At 33.5% G+C, this 18,631-nt stretch overlaps 4 protein-coding genes across 4 annotated transcripts; 3 read left to right on the top strand and 1 right to left on the bottom strand.

The window, feature by feature from the left end:
- Positions 1-1,477: 1,477 nt before the first annotated feature.
- On the top strand, positions 1,478-2,653 carry LOC8259579 (NDR1/HIN1-like protein 13). The gene has a single exon (XM_002516391.4). It carries the CDS (start codon positions 1,644-1,646, stop codon positions 2,460-2,462), a length of 819 nt encoding a protein of 272 aa, XP_002516437.1. The 5' UTR covers positions 1,478-1,643; the 3' UTR covers positions 2,463-2,653.
- Positions 2,654-5,962: 3,309 nt separating this feature from the next.
- LOC8259577 (nuclear/nucleolar GTPase 2) lies at positions 5,963-11,019 on the top strand. Its single transcript, XM_002516389.4, has 11 exons — positions 5,963-6,253; positions 6,385-6,518; positions 6,677-6,806; positions 6,992-7,152; positions 7,515-7,616; positions 7,714-7,818; positions 8,273-8,401; positions 8,501-8,641; positions 9,023-9,123; positions 9,780-9,837; positions 10,495-11,019. The coding sequence occupies exons 1-11, from the start codon at positions 6,025-6,027 to the stop codon at positions 10,816-10,818; spliced, it is 1,614 nt and encodes a 537-aa protein (XP_002516435.1). The 5' UTR covers positions 5,963-6,024; the 3' UTR covers positions 10,819-11,019.
- A 152-nt stretch (positions 11,020-11,171) lies between these two features.
- Positions 11,172-13,668, top strand: LOC8259576 (probable leucine-rich repeat receptor-like protein kinase At1g68400). Its single transcript, XM_002516388.4, has 2 exons — positions 11,172-12,731; positions 12,852-13,668. The coding sequence occupies exons 1-2, from the start codon at positions 11,435-11,437 to the stop codon at positions 13,520-13,522; spliced, it is 1,968 nt and encodes a 655-aa protein (XP_002516434.1). The 5' UTR covers positions 11,172-11,434; the 3' UTR covers positions 13,523-13,668.
- A 1,367-nt stretch (positions 13,669-15,035) lies between these two features.
- On the bottom strand, positions 15,036-17,616 carry LOC8259575 (LOB domain-containing protein 7). The gene is made up of 2 exons (XM_002516387.3): positions 16,442-17,616; positions 15,036-15,362 (listed from the first exon to the last, which is right to left on the bottom strand). Exon 1 carries the CDS (start codon positions 17,219-17,221, stop codon positions 16,457-16,459), a length of 765 nt encoding a protein of 254 aa, XP_002516433.3. The 5' UTR covers positions 17,222-17,616; the 3' UTR covers positions 15,036-15,362; positions 16,442-16,456.
- Positions 17,617-18,631: the final 1,015 nt, after the last annotated feature.

Below are 18,631 nucleotides of genomic sequence, written 5' to 3'. Positions count from 1 at the left end.
TAACTAATTTTAGGATAGACATTTAGAAAAGAATTAAAAAATTTTAATAAGATGAATAGTTGATTGAAGCGATAATTCAATTTTAGAAGAAAGGATGTTAACATAAACCGGAGAACAAAAAAGCATTGTAATTAAAAAGCAAGATGTGTATGAATGGGAGAATTGATTTTTGACTTTGGATAAGAAGAAAAGGAAGGAAAAGGGGTCAACATTTCAACCATAATGATAAATATTATACAAGAATTATATGCTAGAAAGTGTCGGTGGCCTCCAAAGTACTTGCAAAAATAAAAAGTTGAATTCATCATTTATTAATCTTTCATGAGTAAGAATATAATTAAATAAAAATTAAACTCAAAATGACAAAATTGTAATGCTGACTTCATAAATCAGAAACAACAGCCTCGAAAAACCACCAGTCTTAATAATCATCTGCTCATTTGACTTAGGATTAAAGGTTAAGTTATTTGCAACTAATGACTCTGATTACTTAACTAATTATTTATTTTAAAATTATGAATGCTTAGGCTGCAGCTATTTGGTGTGCCAGGGACGTGGACATAGAAACAACTGCAGAGACTCGTCGTCCCGTCGGTGGGTTTGCAGGAAAGGATTTGGTGCGTCGCTATCTACCCATGCATATTAATACAAAAATAAGTTGCCTTCTAATTACAGCAAACATAAACCCTTTTTTGCCTTTTACTCCTTATTTTCAGTGTCCTTTTTCCCTTTAGCATCTGTAACTTTTTTTTTTTTTTTTAAAGTTTGTTTTCAGGTTCTGTCTGTCACTTGTCAAATGAAGGAAAGTCTTGTATAAGATTTGTTGTTCAACCTTGATTCTTGCCTTGCTTAGACTCTTATGGATTTTTCTTCCTTTCCAATTCGATTATTTATATGGTACTCCACGGCTCATATGTTAAAATTAGAAAATTGTTCTAATTAATAAAAAAATGTACAGATAAACAATTAGTAGTGAAATTATATCATTCTATTTTCATTTAGATAGTGTGAAAATATGGAAAAAGACCTTATTATTATTTAAGTTTAATTATTCTTTTAGTTATAAATACGGTGGAAATAAATTTGAATTTGAATTTTCTGTCAAATTAAATCTAAAAATACATTAAATTTTAATTGCTGACAAACTATATATTAACATATAGATTTGAGAAAAAGGGTCAACATATTTATAAGGAAGAATTAATGGGATAAAAATAGGTAAAAAAAGATGGGAAGAACTCAAATAATCATCGACTAGAGTTAAGAAAGAGCAACAATTAAACCATAATGATGCATCTATAATTAATTAATTAAAACTCACCTTTTACCCCTAATAAATCAATCAAAACGTTATAAAAAAAAAGAAGAAAAAGAATGGAGCCCACGAAATGCAAGCATCACGTGTGAAGCACCAAGGTTAAGCTCAAGAGTACGTGTTTTTAGATTAGATGTCTCCATTGGAGAGAAATTAAATTAAAGAAAAAAAGACTTGACCTCAAAGTTAGTAAATTTAGAGCTTCTTTGGTAGATTGTTCTTTTCTCTTCTCTCTCTTTCTCCCACTCTTTTATTCTTTAACAATTCCCTCTCCTCTCTTTCACCTTTCACACACCCATCTGTTTTTTGTCTTTACAATTTCCCTAAAATGTCGGATAGAGTCTTCCCTTCTTCCAAACCAGCCACAAACGGGGGCACCGCCACCACTGCCGCTACTACTCCGGCACCAAATCCACCACCTCCTGCCTCCAACAAATCTCATCTCTACAACCCGACTGCTCGCCCGCCTTATCGTCCTCAGCCGCGTCGCCGTCGCACTCGCAGTGGCAGAAGCATTTGCTGCTGCTGCTGCTTCTGGACCTTGCTCGCCATCCTTCTCCTCATCCTTCTCGCCGCAATTGCCGGCGCTGCTCTTTATATTTTGTACCGCCCTCACCGCCCCGCTTTCTCTATCCCTTCTCTTCGCATTCACCGCCTCAATCTCACCACATCCGCTGACTCCTCTTCTTCACATGTCTCTACTCTGCTTAACTTGACGCTTATCTCCAAGAACCCTAATTCACATCTTACTTTCTTTTATGATTCTTTCGCCATATCTTCGCTTTCAAGTGATGGCGATGTGTTTCTTGGAAATGGAACAATTCCTGCTTATACTTTAGGCAAGAAGAACGAGACTAGCTTCCGAAACGTAGTGGTTTCTGGGTCGAATGATCTGGACGCGGAGTCTGTGAATGCGTTGAGATCTGATCTGAAGAAGAAGAGCGGTGGAGTTGCATTGAAGATTGAGTTGGATACTAAAGTGAAACTGAAGATGGGTGGATTAAAGACTAAGAAGGTCGGGATTAGGGTTACTTGTGACGGAATTAAAGGTGTTGTACCTAAAGGGAAGTCGCCCACTGTCGCTGTAACTTCTGCTTCTAAGTGCAAGGTTGATTTGAGAATCAAGATCTGGAAATGGACTTTCTGATCTGTTAATTGCTGTAATTTTTTCTTTTTGGTTTTTGGTTTTTTGGGTTTGTAAACTTCTGATGAGATTGAGTATTAAGGTGCAATTATGGATTGGGAAAAAGAGTAATTGAGATTTGTTTGATTAGTAGATTAAGAAAAACAAAAGACACAATAAAGTGTTGAAATCAAGAAATTTTTATATTTTGATCATTCTCTTGATTTTCTTTTTTCTTTTTTTTGTTACCTATATTTTCCACATCGGTCTCTTACAGCAGAAGCCGGTAGTTTTGATTTTTTAAGAATTCTTCTTGTATATATATATATATATTAATTATTCGTAATGAATGCTTTGCTTTATCTATCAATCTCTTGATTCCTCGAGAGATTTTAATTTCTCTTTCCATCAACTGAAGTAGCTGGGATCCAAAGGTACTACTCCTCTCTTTCAGTAGATTAGGTGTTATGTCATGGTTTTATTAAATAAAGTAGGATGTCTGATAATTATTTATGACATAGATGTAGTATTGAGGGTGGCCATATCAAATTGAAAATGCCAAGCTGATAGGTATGGAGCAGGGGATGGTCTTTTAGACCATCCATTCCATTCCAAACAGAAGAAGCATGAGTGGCAACTTTTTGGACAGGATATATTGATTCATGGCTGAAAGGATAAGGGCTTGTTCACTTGATTAGTGTGAAATATTGGGTCCACTCCATTTAAAACTCCTCCATTCAATTTTGTTTTCTTAAGAAATCTTCTCCAAGAATGTTAGTGAGAGGAATTGGTGTTGACTTGCTACCTTACAGTGTTATGTTATTATGCTGCAATTCAATTCACAAAGTGGCAACTATATGACAAGTGAACACTCCACCCCACCCCCCCCCCCCAAAAAAAAAAAAAAAATAAAGTGTACATGTAGCACGAGAAAGAAATGTTAATGGTAACAATCAAATTAACATTGAACAAGAAGTAAACATTGTTGAATAAAAACATACAACTCTAGTTTGGGTGGCATGAGCAAAATGCTTTGGACTCCTTCGCGACAGGGTGCGAAGTTAGTCAACCTTTTAGGCCTAGAAAAAGGGGCTGAGGCTGGGGCTTGGGCTGGGGTAAACAAAATTGGAGGAAAGACTTTCAATTTCAAGTGGAAGTGTGGAACCCATGAATATGATTGAAGAAAAAGGTTAAAAAAACGGAGTGCACGTGGTTTTGGTGTGCTCTTGGTCTGGTTACACAGGGGCAGTTAGAATTTTGTCAGAGGCTGCCATTTCCCATACACTTTTACCCCCGGAGGAGCAGTGATCGGAGCAGGTCAGTGCTTGGTGAGCTCGCATTGCATGTTTCAGAAATGATTGACTTCTATTACTACAGTCTACGAGTAACCATGCCCACCAGATACAAACAAAAAGGGCAAAACCAATAAAAAGATCCAACTGATTTCTGATTTCACTCTGAAACGTCAGGGAAATTCAGGATTCTTACTTTCCTTTGATTTCATCTGTTACTCTAATGACGGTGTAGCGTTCAAGAAACACATCTATCTTGTTGTTTGTATTCTTCTTTTTTAAATCTGAGTTAATTATCAGATTAGTTTCCATAAAAGAAAAAAAGACATTATTAATTATGATATTAGTTTGAATGTTCTCTTAAGATTTTAATAATCTATTCCGATTGTGGTTATGTTTGAGATGAACACACGGATCAAACTCCTTGATCTTGATAAGTAGGGAGCTATAGGTACTTAAGAGTCGCAACAATCATTGATTTGAATGCTAATTCAGATTCAAAAAAAGAATATATATATATTTTCCCTTTTTAGCTTGCAATTCACCTAAATATCAAATTAGGAAAAATAAATTCATTACTACCAGCATTTCGTGGATAAATTTATAATCTTTATATATAAAGTAAGTTGAATTTTCCTACAACATTTTATAAAATTACATTATTGAGAGTTTTAATAAAAATATATAATATTTTGATGTAGTTATATAATGCTTTATTATGATATTAAGTATTAATTAAATAAAATAATAATATTAAATATTAATAAATAAAATGATATATAATTAAATACTTATTAAGATAAGATGATAGCTTAATATAATAATAATAATAATAATACATAATATCACTCATTTACTATATATATATTTTTTATTTTTTTATAATTTTTAAATTATTAAAATAAATAGCAATATTAAATACTTATTAAAATAAAATTATAGCTAAATATAATTATTTTTGTAATATAATATTTACAATTAAAATAACTATTTTAAATTAATAATTTAACTTATAAAATTATTAATAATTATATATTAATATAAACAAACTGCTAATGTAGCCATAAAGCAAAAGAAAAAAGAAATTCACTTAAACATGGGCCAACTCTAAAAAAGAAAAACTGATCGTATGAAAAGAAAAATATCTGTGTATTGGAGAACAAGTTCGAGTCCTCCACAAATTTTAAGGAATATATTATATCACGTGAATTAAATTCTGTCACAAATTTTATATATATATATATATATATATATATATATATATATATATATATTAAATATTGATATATATTTTTAATTTTTGACATATAAGATTTTTATATTGATATATGTACTTATTTTTGACATATAGAATTTAAATTTATGTGTAATTTTATATTTTATAATGGTTTATTAATTAATAAGTTAAATGTCTAATTAAACACTGACTCTAATTCTAAAAAATAACATACTAATTATATTTTAATATTATAATAATTAATAAATAATCTATTAATTAGACAATGATACTAATTCTATTTTAAAAATAATATATTAATCTTATTTTAATAATATATTAACTAATAAATTAGTTTCTAATTAGATGAAAATTTTGATTTTAAAAATAATATTTAAATAGTATTTTTATATTATATTCAATAATAAATTAATTTTTAATTACATAATAATTTTTTAAAATAGTGTGATATTATATTAATTTATTAATTTATATAATACTAAAATTATATAATAAATATTTTTAATATAATTTTATATTATCATATTAATAAAATTTTAAAATTTTAAAAATATTTAAAATAATTATGCATCATCCATATCCATTCAGTTGCTATTATTTTTAAAATATTTATAAATTAATACTAAAAATTTAAAATATTATTAAATTATATCTATGAAATCTATTTATAATTAAAATAATAATAGCCATGTAAATAACTAATATATACTAATATCCAATCAAGGTAACAATAATATTTTCAAAGTTTTATACAGCTCTTCTTTAGGAACAAAGCATCCTTATTAAATAAAGAAATAATTAGGAAATGGAATTTATAGAAATTTCAGAATTTCAACCCATAAAAAGGTTCTATATTATTTTTAAATTTTTTTATATTATTATTAATTCTATTTTCCTAAATAAATTAAAATTAAAATTAAAAACCCTATGTACCTTCTAAGGTTATTTTAACTTCCCTTCGCTTTTACTGAGCACACTTAAAAGTGAGACATCCGTAGCTCATAATATAATCAATTCCCTTGCCCAACCATCGCACCTGCAAACCAAACAGGAGAAGATGGTGAAGAAAAAGAAGAACGTAAACGTGTCTGGTAAGCCAAAGCATTCACTTGATACAAATCGTAGCAATGGAAGTAATACGTCAATACGTACCGCCGCCACTGTTCGGCGGCTAAACATGTACAAGAATAAACCAGTGCGTGACTATAAGGGCAAAATATTGAAGCATGATTTGCAATCTAAGGACTTACCTAATACTCGTATCCAGCCTGACCGCCGTTGGTCCAGTATGTTCCTATTAATCACATACTTGCAAGCATTCAATTCTTTCAATTTAATAAAAAAAAAAATGTGTATGATAGAAAGTTAACGTGTGATATAGGAGTAATTAAATACAACCTGTGTTGGTTTTGTGCAGTACCTACGAGGGTTGTAATTCAGAAGGACCTTGAATTTTTCCGCGAAGAGCTTCAAAAGCGCATGTCAAAAGGCTATCATGTTATCTTGAAGGAGAGAAAACTTCCGTTGTCGCTTTTAAATGATCATCAGAAGGTATATTTCAACTTAGATTCCCTCTTTCAGATATACTGCGCACGACTTTGATCATACCAGTTCCTATTTGGGATTTAGAATATTGTATTGGTCATTGAAATTGTGCTGGAGTTGAATTCTCACATGTGTTTTCGTTTGTATATTTCTTATTTGTGTAGCAAGCCAGGGTACATCTTCTTGATACAGAGCCCTTTCAGGATGCGTTTGGACCTAACCGAAAGAGGAAACGGCCAAAGCTCTTGGCAGTTGATTACGAGTCTTTACTCAACAAAGCTGATGATTCTCAGGGTGAATGAACTGGCTTCTCTTGCATTTAGTTATTCGTGCATCATGTCTATTTTGTATTTTTTTGTCTGATTTCATTGTAACGGGTGCATTTATTTTATTTTATTTGGATTCTTCAATTAGCATTTATGAAATAACCAAAGGGATCAAATAATTGTGTACCGAGTATCTTTGTTTGAAATTTGCAGATGCTTTTGAGATGAAGCATGATACTAATGCCCCTGAAGAAATAAGTGAAGAAAATGGGTTTAGGGACCTGGTTCGGCATACAATGTTTGAAAAGGGCCAAAGTAAGCGTATATGGGGTGAACTCTACAAAGTTATCGACTCATCAAACGTTGTTGTCCAGGTGATTCTACTTTTCCTTGGCCAAATTAAAGACCATTTTCTTGTTATCCTCAATCATGAAGCACGGTATGTCGAAAAGTTAAGGATTGAGATTAACTTTTGGTGTTAATATCTTTAACCATTAGAAAATATGATGTGCATCATCATTCTATTAGGTTGATATGTGCTGTGTGCATCTTGCCATGTGACCTATGGATCCAATTTATGGATCTTGCTCAGAGAGGTTCAGTTTTGCATATTCTTTTGCAATTGTCTATGTGGCCTTCTCCTTCTGATTACTCTTTTGCTCTTGATGAATATAAATTTATTCAACCGGTTGTAAGAAGAGTTCTCAAGATTTTTTATTTTTTCATTCTTTTACAGGTCTTAGATGCCAGGGATCCCCAAGGCACTAGATGCTATCACTTAGAGAAGCATTTAAAAGAACATTGCAAGCATAAACACATGATTCTTCTGTTAAACAAGGTCAGATGTACTTCTCATGTTAAATGTGTTACTAGGAGTCTTCTTCTTTCTTCTGCTTGTTCCCTAGAAATCTTTGTGATGTATTCCTATTATCCAGTGTGATCTTGTTCCAGCTTGGGCAACAAAGGGCTGGTTAAGGATATTATGCAAGGAATATCCAGCTCTAGCATTCCATGCAAGTATCAGCAAGTCTTTTGGCAAGGTAGGGTCATATATGTCAATGTTAAATTAGATGCAGTGAAGTCTGCATGCTGCAGTTCTTATTTCCAGGAATCCATTTATTTCCATGATGGCATGCTATCTCTCAGAATTCAAACAATTTGCATTTTGCTCTTAATATTTTTTGTTCCTTGATATAATTTCACCATTTTACTGTATAATTGCATTCTTTTTCTAAGTCTCACTCATTTTATTTATCCTTTAACGAACTTTTCTTTCTCTGCAAGCTAGCTGCATATTGATAGGACTGTACTGCTACTAGAAAAAGGAATAAAAGAAATTTCTGTGTTCTACCTTAACTGTTATATAACCTGTGTCTTTTTCTATATAAAAAATGTTATTCTTATAGAGTGTGTCAAAGTCTAATTTTCTGTCATTTCGAGTAGTAGATTGAATTCTCTATCCTAATTTGTCAAACTGATTCTTGTTAAATTCAGGGTTCCCTTCTATCTGTACTGAGACAATTTGCCCGCTTAAAAAGTGACAAGCAAGCAATATCTGTTGGATTTGTTGGGTATCCCAATGTTGGAAAGTCATCAGTTATCAATACATTGCGCACTAAGAATGTATATTTTCTTTCACCTTTAATTAATTCTGGTTAATATAAGAACATCAGTTAGGGGTTTCAATTTTAATGAATTAGATTTATTTTCTTCTTCTTTCAGGTTTGTAAGGTTGCTCCTATCCCAGGGGAGACTAAGGTCTGGCAGTATATAACATTAACAAAACGAATTTTCTTGATCGACTGCCCTGGAGTTGTTTATCAGAACAGAGATACTGAAACAGATATTGTATTGAAGGGAGTGGTATGTGTCTCGTCTGTTTGATTTTGTTGAAGTTATCTGTATGTATAATGGGGCATTTGGTGAACTTTTCTAATGTGCTATTGGGTCTTTTTGGTGACAATTATCCGCTAATCAAATAGTTTGCTGTATACTTGTATTAAGGCCGATCATGTTTCTGTAAGTAGGAAAGAGTTGACTTTTTGTGAATTTGGAACTTATGTTAGGATATATTGTTATTTAAAAACAAAAACCTGAAAGAAACAAAACTAAAGGAAAAACCATTCCCATCTTTCAGGAACATAAATTTGATAAGAGGCAGGGCAATATTTCTATTCCACGTGCGATTAATCTTGCTTGATTATACAGCTACTCATGTATGCGAATGTTTGGGGGCCTTTACAGGTTCGTGTGACTAACTTGCATGATGCTGCTGAACACGTAGGAGAAGTCCTGAAACGTGTCAAGAAGGAGCACCTTCAAAGAGCATATAAAATAAAAGAGTGGTGAGCTACCTTTGGTCTAAGGTTGCTTTACAGAATGAAGTGATTCAGGCCTTCTGAATCCTTTGGTTTTCATAGCATTATGGCCTTCTTTAAATAATTGTTTATATTCTGTTCCGCCTTGCCCTCTTAAGATATTCAGCTATAATTGGTTGCATCAGTTTTCACATATTCTGCATATTCTCTGAGGCTTCAAAGTCCACTTTATATCTAAAAGAGAAGAGGAGCCTATGATATCTCAAATAATTATTTCATGTTAAAACTGCTATCGCATATTGTCACTGCTTGCCGTATATTATTGTCCTCCACCGGCAGGAAGTTCAAATAGAAAATTGATATTACAATTATTAAATATGATTTTTTAAAATAATTAAATAAATATTAATAAATAAAATATTAATAATATTAATAAAAAATTTATGTTGTATAACTTCGTTCAAAAAACTTTATTTTGCCATAGTTTCTAGTAAATGAAAGAATTTTAGGCCTTAAAAAAATTTGACATAATTTTCCTCATGCTTTTTTTTTTTTTTTTTTTTTGTGCTGAAATTATTGCTTCAGCCCCATTTTTGGCATTTGAATTCAATTTCTATGTTACTCTTTCATTGAGATTCTTTACGGAAATCATCCTAGTAATTAATTCATCTCATTATTGTCAGGGATGATGACGATGACTTTCTGGTTCAGCTGTGCAAATCAACAGGCAAGCTTTTGAAGGTATGTTTCTCCTTTAAATGCATATAGAAATGCACTTTTAAAAAAAATCATTTTAATGCATGTAGTGTTTGCAATTCAAATTGCTGAGAAGTGTATTAGATATGCACATATTTACTGTACTCTGTAATGAATACAAACACCTTGGATAAACTCTGAGGCCATGGAGACTTATAACCTCATGGTTATTACCTTTCAGCTAAGTTTTAGGCAGAAATGGAGAAACTGAAGGAAAGGATTGGAACTAGAATTGCCAAAAGTCCTGTCATAGATTGTTCTGAAATTTAAAATAGTAGTTTATCTATACGTCTGGAAGTCATAATACAGTATCATGGAGCATTGGATGATTGAAACATAATGTTCAGATGTTAAGTTTGGCTTGCCGCCTAGCTAGGTAGGATGGATCAATGCAGAATGGTTAAATAGTTAAGCGAGTGGCAACCAGGATTATGCCTAAGAATGGATAACACCACTAAAATCACTTTCCAGATACGGATGAGGACACTATAATAATATTATCTAGTGCACCACTATTATTCCCAAGTAAATTGCACCCGTTAAGGTATTTAAACTGGCTGCAGTGTCTTTAAAATCTATGTTCATTCTTTGCTTCTGAAAGACGAGGATTGCACTGGCATTTACAGAATGTGTTCTGTATAGGGTGGTGAACCTGACTATATGACAGCAGCAAAGATGGTCCTCCATGATTGGCAGCGTGGTAAGATACCTTTTTTTGTTCCTCCGCCACGGCAAGATGATGACACCATAGAGGAACCTAATACTTCTGGTATGGATGAGGAGGCTTCTGAGGAGAGTAATCAAACATCTGCAGCTTTAGATGCCACTGCAGGTGTCATGGCATCCCAACAACCTAGAAGCCTCCCTGTCCAAAGGGATCTTCTTGCCGATAATGAGTTGCAGGGTGATGGAGCCGACCAGCTTCTGACCACAGAAAATGAGTCGCCCTCTGGGATGGAGAATTGAGGTTCCATCTTGAATCGAAGAGAAGTTTCAAGCAACTGAAGTCGCAGTTGATATCTACCTTTTTCTTATGCAGCCATATTCTACAGAGAGAAAAGTATGAGAAAATTTTGATATCGTTGCTAAGCTAAGAACATATATGATTTTGTTCTTTCTTTAATTATTTACTCCTTTTCATTGAAAAATCACTTCAATAATTTCACACACCTTGAGTCTAAATGCCATGGTAAAGACCAATAACGAAACTTCACCTACATGGGTTCATAAAAGTATATTATAGTATTGAAAAGAAAAAGAAAAAGAAAAAAACAGTTGAAAAGGACTTATAAAACTCCACCGATTTATCAATGTTAGTATAGTATTTTATAATCTAAACAACTGGACTCCATTTTGAATTAGGTCCTTTTCCCACATATTGGATTTTCAATCAAAAACAGAAACAAAGAAAGAAAATCGAATTCCTTGTGTTTGGTATTAAAGGAACCCGTACCCTTGCGCTCCTCCAGCACGGGATTAAGTAACCCCTCCTCTCCAAACAATTACTCTCTCTCTCAAACGGCTAGTTAAAAAGGCCTTATTTTCTTTCCCAAGAAAGCCAACCTTGGCTGAATGCAAGAAGATGTTGCCTATCAAACAGAATCTCTCTTTCTTCTTCTACTTCATCGTCTTCTTACTTTTCATTTCTGGGTCGTCTTCTTCTTCAAACTGTGACCTCGCAGCACTCTTATCTTTCAAGAAATCCTTATCAGAACCATCTATAACTCTTTCTTCTTGGATTAATACAAGCAATCCTTGTTTAGACTCATGGTATGGTGTCACTTGCAATCCAACAACTCACCGAGTTACCAGACTCGTTCTTGAAAATCTTAACCTCACGGGGTCTATTACTCCACTTACTAAACTCACTCAACTTAGACTCCTTAGTCTTAAGCACAACAACCTCTCTTCTTTCTCTAGCTTGAACTTAGCTGCATGGCCAAGCATGAAGCATCTTTACCTTTCTTATAACCGCCTCTCCGGTCCATTCCCTTCAGCTATATCATCTCTCAAGCGTCTGCACCGCCTGGACCTCTCTTACAATCACCTCTCCGGTCATATCCCGATCAGTGAGATTTCTTCTTTGCCGCTACTGTTGACACTAAGACTAGAGGATAATTCTTTTGATGGGAGTATTGACTCTGTTCACATGTTATCATTGTCCGTTTTGGAATTCAATGTGTCGAATAATCGCCTTAGCGGAAAGATTCCAGCTTGGTCGTCTCGTTTTCCGGCGAGTTCGTTCGCCGGAAATGGTGAGCTTTGCGGCGAGCCGTTGCCTCGGGAATGTTGGAATCAGAGTGTGCACAGTCAGCCGGTGCAATCGGGAAAAGATGGGTTGACGACGGTGAAGAAAGTGAATAACTGGGTGGTGGTGATGATCGTTGGTGTAGACACGGCGGCGATTGTGGTGGCGATTGTGACCATCGCGTGCTGTTGTTATTATAGGCGGAGGAGAAGACGAAATAATAGGACATATGGAGAAGTTATAAAGAGAAAAGGTGGGTCCCATCATCCCGAAATTGGAGCATATTACTACGGTGGTGGTGGAGTCAGAGATGGTGAGGAGATGGTGGTTTTTGAAGGGTGTAAGGGATTTACTGACGTGGATGACTTGTTAAAATCATCAGCAGAGTTGCTGGGGAAAGGTTCTGTGGGGACCACTTACAAGGTGGAGATGGACAGCGGCGACACTGTGGTGGTGAAGAGGGTTAGAGAGAGGAGACGGAGGAGGTCGGAGGTTGGTGGGTGGCTGAGGATGATAGGTGGGTTGAGGCATACTAATATTGTGAGCCTTAGAGCTTACTATAATTCTAAGGATGAGTTGCTTTTGGTCCATGATTTTCTACCAAATGGAAGCTTACATTCTCTCTTACATGGTTTGTATCTCATTCCCTCCCACCTCAATATTTGTTTAATTTGTAGTTTAGTAAAACATTAATCAATGCTAATGTTTTTGACATTTTACTATCAAACTCTATATCTGGTTCTTGTTTTAGGGAATAGAGGACCAGGGAGGACGCCATTAGAGTGGAGCACAAGGCTACAACTAGCTTCAGGTTCTGCAAAAGGACTTGCATTCTTCCATGGGTACCATAAAGCTAAGCTTTTTCATGGGAATCTAACATCTTCAAATATTTTGGTTGATAGTTGGGGCAATGCATGCATTTCTGACATTGGCATTCACCAACTCTTGCATTCACCCCCTCTCTCAAACGATGCCTACAAAGCCCCTGAGCTAATGCCCAACAACAACAATATCATCATCCATGGGAAATTTACTCAGAGATGTGATGTATATAGTTTTGGGGTGATTTTGCTAGAGATTTTAACAGGGAAAATGCCAACTGGGGAAGGAGAAACAAGCTTAGGAAGATGGGTCCAAAAAGTTCCACGAGAAGAATGGACTTGGGAAGTGTTTGATTTCGAGTTATTAAGGTCAAAGGAGATGGAAGAAGAGATGGTTGCTCTTATGCAAGTAGCTTTACTTTGCTTGGCCACATTGCCAAGAGATCGTCCAAAGATGAGCATGGTTCACAGAATGATTGAAGATATTAGGACTAAGGGTAGTGCAAGAGGAAGTGCCTCAAGTTCAATTCTGAATGACATTTCTTCTGATTCATCTCCTTCCTTATCAGAAAACACCATTAACTTTACTAGTAGTAGTTAATTAATGGATGAGAAGTACCCCTATTGGCAATCTTACAGATTATATATGTATAGATGTAAGATGGCCAGTACTTGATATTGAAGTTTTTGCATTCCAATTTCCTTAACGCACAGGCTTAATGTCTAAAGAAGCACATTTTTAGTTAAGCTTGGCATTCAAGCACTCTCAGAAAGAAACTAGTGCCCATGTGGTTGTTTACATATGCAGGAACTTCTTCAGCATATATGCTAATGCACTTACAGCTTAATGATCGACGTTTTGAGATATAATATAGTTAAATCCGACAACCCTTTTCTCTTAGAACCAAAACAATTGAAGTATAAAAAGAAAACACAAAGAAAGTTTCGTACCACAGTAGGTAGGTGGTCATACCATCCAGCAAGATGAATCCATTGTACTGCCATACTATTGTTTATTTGCTCGGTGGGCTTGAGACAGGATTAAGGATGAAATTACTGTACATTTATCCAAGTATAATGCAATCTACTGCTAATGATCAGAAATTAAAAATAGCTTATGAGTTATGACTTGTCACTATCTAAAATGTGTCACTATCTAAAATGTAACATTTGTTGGGCAACTTAAGTCTATCAACTGCCCAAAAAATATAAACCAAATGGCGCTAAGTGTTTAGTGCTGAAAACACAGATTCGAATGAGCTGTAGAGGACCATGAAGACTGGACAAAACAAGAAGCTGACGTGAGAACACCTGAGAGCCAATTGATTAGTGGTGAGTGCGATAAGAAGAAAGACTACAAAAACAGAGGCCACATAATCACACGGTTTGTTCAAAGGGGCAGCCAAATTTTTATTTTTCTTGAGCTTGGTCTAAAATTGGTTGGCATTGGGGTCCAGTGGCTGTTTCTAAAATGGCCTTGAGGGTTTAGGGCGTTGGTCCATTAAAATCTTTCACATGGTGAGCACTTTTTTTGGCAGCTCCTCCTAACGGTTCAAGGACTAAGAAAATTGATTCTTAGTAAATGGTTCTATCGACAATTCTGCAACAATTGAATGCAGCCTAAGCTCCACTACTTACTACAATCCGAACCTTCACTAGCCAATTTTTCAATTCATTTGATGACTGAATCAGAACTTATCAAAACAATCATTTATTAACCTGTCGCATAAATTATGTTGATATATAGAACATTCTGCAAAGTTGGTCTACCTGTCTTGGGAAAGAGTAGGTAAATAACTCAAAGCTAAACTTGATTTAGGCAGTTAAAGAGTAGAATACATATGGGTAACTCTCAAAACTTTAATTGGTAGTTTATCAATTATAGAGGGCATAAAAGATGGTTAATGGAGGTTAAAAAATATCATTTATGAACCTACTAATTATCGCCACTGATACGAAGATTTGAATCAAGTAGGTTGAACATTCATTTACTTCTTATTTTCTCTTAAACTCATAAAAAGAGTAAAGTTAATCCATTCCATTGCGTTCCAACAATCAAAGACCTTGTAGCATTATACAGATTCCCAATGTGTTAAGAAATTCGTGCATGCCACTTGATAATTGCATTTGTATGTTTAGGAGAAAGTTTTCTGAAAACACGTACAGAATGTTAACTAGCTACTTATGACATTGCTAAATTTTAGAAGGCAACAGGTCCAGAAACAAGAAGAAAAGAACAAACAAGTTGTATATGTTGCATAGACAACTTTCTCTATAACTATGTGTACTTAACGAACAGTGTTTTTATCCAAATCTTTTACTGCAATCTATGACTTCAGTTCCTTACATTTGTCAGAATAATTTGTGAAGCAGTCTCTTTGAGATTGTGTTTCTGCTCAGCTTGAGTTGGTCTTCAATCTTCTTCTGACACCACTTCTCCACTGCAAATAAAACTAGATTTGCATTATCATTGAGAGCCACATAGAGTAAAAGACTCGTTAATAATGTTTATTACTGCTGAGCCATTTTTCTTCGACTCAAATTACTAGGCGTCGTTTGGGATTAAATGAAGAGAAGAGAAGAGCATGAAAGGTCATCTTTTTTCCTTTTTTAAATGTATTTTAATAATTATAATTCTTTTCTCCTCCAATTTCATTTAACAAAATGATAATTTTCTCATTTTAATTAATTTTTATGCTATGTTTAATTAAAACTTATTAAAATATTTATTTTATTTATAAATAAAATTTATTTATAAATGTATTTCATATTTGGCACGTTAACTAATAATTATAGAATTTATTTTAAATAAAACAAATACTGTTTTGAAATAAATTATGATAAAAAATTTATAGAAAGAGAAGACATTATAGAAAAAACAAAATGAAATGTTAAATTAAAAGAAAATAATTTAGTATTTTGAAATATATCAATTTATTAATATAAAATTTATTTAAAAATTTTATTAATTAATTTAATAAATTTAAATATATAAAAAAATTTAAATTTTATTTCAATCAAACATGTAAAATTTAATTTACAAATTTTATTCAATCAAAATAACGTTAATTTTCTCAAGATAATATAATGCAATCCCAACACAATAAATCGAATTGCTATCTAACTATTCAGTAAGAAACCCTCCTGCCAGAAACGAAAATGAAACAATAGCTTCGTATATCTTAGCTTCAATGAATAGAAATTTATTATGACCTAACTTGAGAAGACATTTCTGCCTTTCATGTATCTTAGCTTCTTATACAAATAGCCTCATTTGATTGTAATCAGCCCACCGAGTCATTTCAAGTTTCAATCTTTAAATACTGGGAAATGCATCATCATGTCACAGTATTTGTTTACTGAATACTTACTGTTTCTTTAAGAGTTTTAAGAATCCTTTCGATATCAAATTGCCAATTGCCAATTGCCAATTACCGAGTTTATCTTCTATCAATTATATATACATATATAAAAGAATATTAACGATTGGCAATGAGGAAAAGAAAAGGTAAAAACCTACATCTGAGAAGATCCTTCATCGGTCAAACATGCCAACTAATAATTCAAGTTCTTCTACCGATAATGAGAATTCATCCGCCTCAGTTGTAGCACGTTCTTGATTTTCTTGTTGCGTCAATTCTTGTTCTTGATTATCTTGCTGCATCAGTTCTTGTTCTTGAATTTCTTGATTTACATCATACCCCTGAATGCCATTATGGATAGGAGGATTATTACAATAAGAAGATCTTGCAAGCTCCCGTTGAAATGCATTTTTCTGATCCCTTTCCCCTTCTTGATTTTCTCGCTGCATCAGTTCTTGTACTTGAATTTCTTGGTTTGGACCATACCCAATAAACTGAGCGGCATTATGTATAGGTGGAGGATTGGAAGAAGAAGAAGAAGAACTTGCAAGCTCCCGTTCAGGCGCAATCCAATTCCTTACAATTTTAAGTACCATTTCAATATACTCAATGTCATACTGAAATATAGATATAATTTGACTGCACCCACCAACAGGAAATTTAGCCCTAGCATTAGCCTCGTATATCATACTCCTAGCAGCATCTCCTTTCTGACCCGAATCGTTTAATCCGTTTAGGATTTTCATGAACTTAGCAAGACCAAACAGTCTATTGACGTTTCGAAAATCGTTCCGAGCATCAGCAGGGAAATAGGGTGCATAAAAGCAATCTGGTTCACATTTTCTACGTTGGTAACTACATGCAGCACAAGCTCGTGATTCAGTGCTCCTTATATCCTTACTACTGGTACTGCTACTGTTACTGGAAGACCCATACATTATAGGATTCTTCGCTGGGCTTATAGAGTTGAAAATTTTCTGGAGAAAATAGCAAATTAGGGCGTTAAGATGGGAGAAAAAGAAGGGAAAGAAGAGAGAGAAATGTGGATATTGAGTTACCGACCTTGCTTATAATGGGCGCCTTTCTTTCATTTTTTTTTTTCTTTTTCTTCTTTTTCCTTTCTTTTTTCTTCTTTTGGTAGTGACTGGCGGTTCGGTGATTGAGTCGTCCTAGTTTGTGCGGCTTAATTGCACTTATGGTGTCTCAATCTTATATCAAAAATTTTATATATTTAATTAAAATTCATAAAATTTATAGATTTTATTTATAAATTTAAAATTTATGTATTTTAAATAAAGTTGAAATTAAATTTAAATTTTATATAATCAAATTTGTATAGAATTAGTTATAGCTAAACTAAATTTTAACAAAATTGGTAGAATTTTCAAATGATCTCCATATTAGTAAGTATATATATTTCAAAACATTAAAATATTTCGTTCAACTTCATTATTTTTAATTTATGTTTCTTTCTCAAGTTTTTTCTCAAATGAATTAATTATTTTAATGGATTTCAACCAAATATAGGATAAATTTCAATTTGTAGCATTGAACTTTTTAAATTTTAATTGATGTATCACTAACTCTTTTATGTCAGTCTCCATTTATTTAAAAGACAGATGAAAATCTGATATGGCAATTTAACTGCTTTTTTAAAAAAAAAACATGTCATTATTACATGTCACGTTAACATATTAGGACCATTAAAATAAAAACATTTGGCACTTATTTGAAAAAATAAAATAAAATAAAATAAAATAAAATAAAACAAAATCAAACACCAAAACAACTAAATGGAAATGAAAAATAAAAATGAAATCAAAATTGAGGGATCCCTAATTGAGAGTAAAAAAAAAAAAAACAAAATCAAAACCGAAAAACCCCTATTTGAAATTAAAAAACACTGAAACATCAAGGACTATTATGTGCGTTATTGCTGGAGGATGAGCACTATATGGTGGAGCAACGACAAAGGGCGAAGAAGATGGCGAAAGGCTAGAGTAAGTGGAGAGGTGTCAGAGGTGACGGTAGCAAGTACAAAGGCGACTAAGGCTCTACTCCGAAGGTGTCCTAAGCCCTCTACACCTCTCAAGAGACGTTTCTCTCCCTCGGCTCAATCCTCAATTGTTTGAGGGCTCCCTTGGGTCGAAATCTTTTCTAAAGGTGTCAAGCTCAATCGCAAAATTGTTGGTAGTGGTTGTCATCTGAGTCAAAATCTTGCTTGAAAGTTGAGGGACAATATGTAAAATTTACTCTAATTTGTGTATAAACTGTGCAAAAATGTTTAATATGAATATGTTAATTTATTCGATCAGAAAAGAATATTTTAACTTTTTTTTTTGGGTCAC

Source organism: Ricinus communis, chromosome 3 (genome assembly GCF_019578655.1).
Source record: "Ricinus communis isolate WT05 ecotype wild-type chromosome 3, ASM1957865v1, whole genome shotgun sequence".
Classification (NCBI taxonomy): Eukaryota; Viridiplantae; Streptophyta; class Magnoliopsida; order Malpighiales; family Euphorbiaceae; genus Ricinus; species Ricinus communis.
Note: the sequence above shows the minus strand (reverse complement) of the source record. Positions and strands in the feature narration are given on the sequence as shown.

Excerpts from the sequence above, each read along its gene's own strand:
- LOC8259579 (XM_002516391.4), top strand. The coding sequence starts at position 1,644 with ATGTCGGATAGAGTCTTCCCTTCTTCCAAACCAGCCACAAACGGGGGC.
- LOC8259577 (XM_002516389.4), top strand. The coding sequence starts at position 6,025 with ATGGTGAAGAAAAAGAAGAACGTAAACGTGTCTGGTAAGCCAAAGCAT. Across the intron at positions 7,153-7,514 it reads CATCAAACGTTGTTGTCCAG|GTCTTAGATGCCAGGGATCC; the intron begins GTGATTCTACTT and ends ATTCTTTTACAG. Across the intron at positions 7,819-8,272 it reads TCAGCAAGTCTTTTGGCAAG|GGTTCCCTTCTATCTGTACT; the intron begins GTAGGGTCATAT and ends TGTTAAATTCAG.
- LOC8259576 (XM_002516388.4), top strand. The coding sequence starts at position 11,435 with ATGTTGCCTATCAAACAGAATCTCTCTTTCTTCTTCTACTTCATCGTC. Across the intron at positions 12,732-12,851 it reads CTTACATTCTCTCTTACATG|GGAATAGAGGACCAGGGAGG; the intron begins GTTTGTATCTCA and ends TTCTTGTTTTAG.
- LOC8259575 (XM_002516387.3), bottom strand. The coding sequence starts at position 17,221 with ATGTATGGGTCTTCCAGTAACAGTAGCAGTACCAGTAGTAAGGATATA.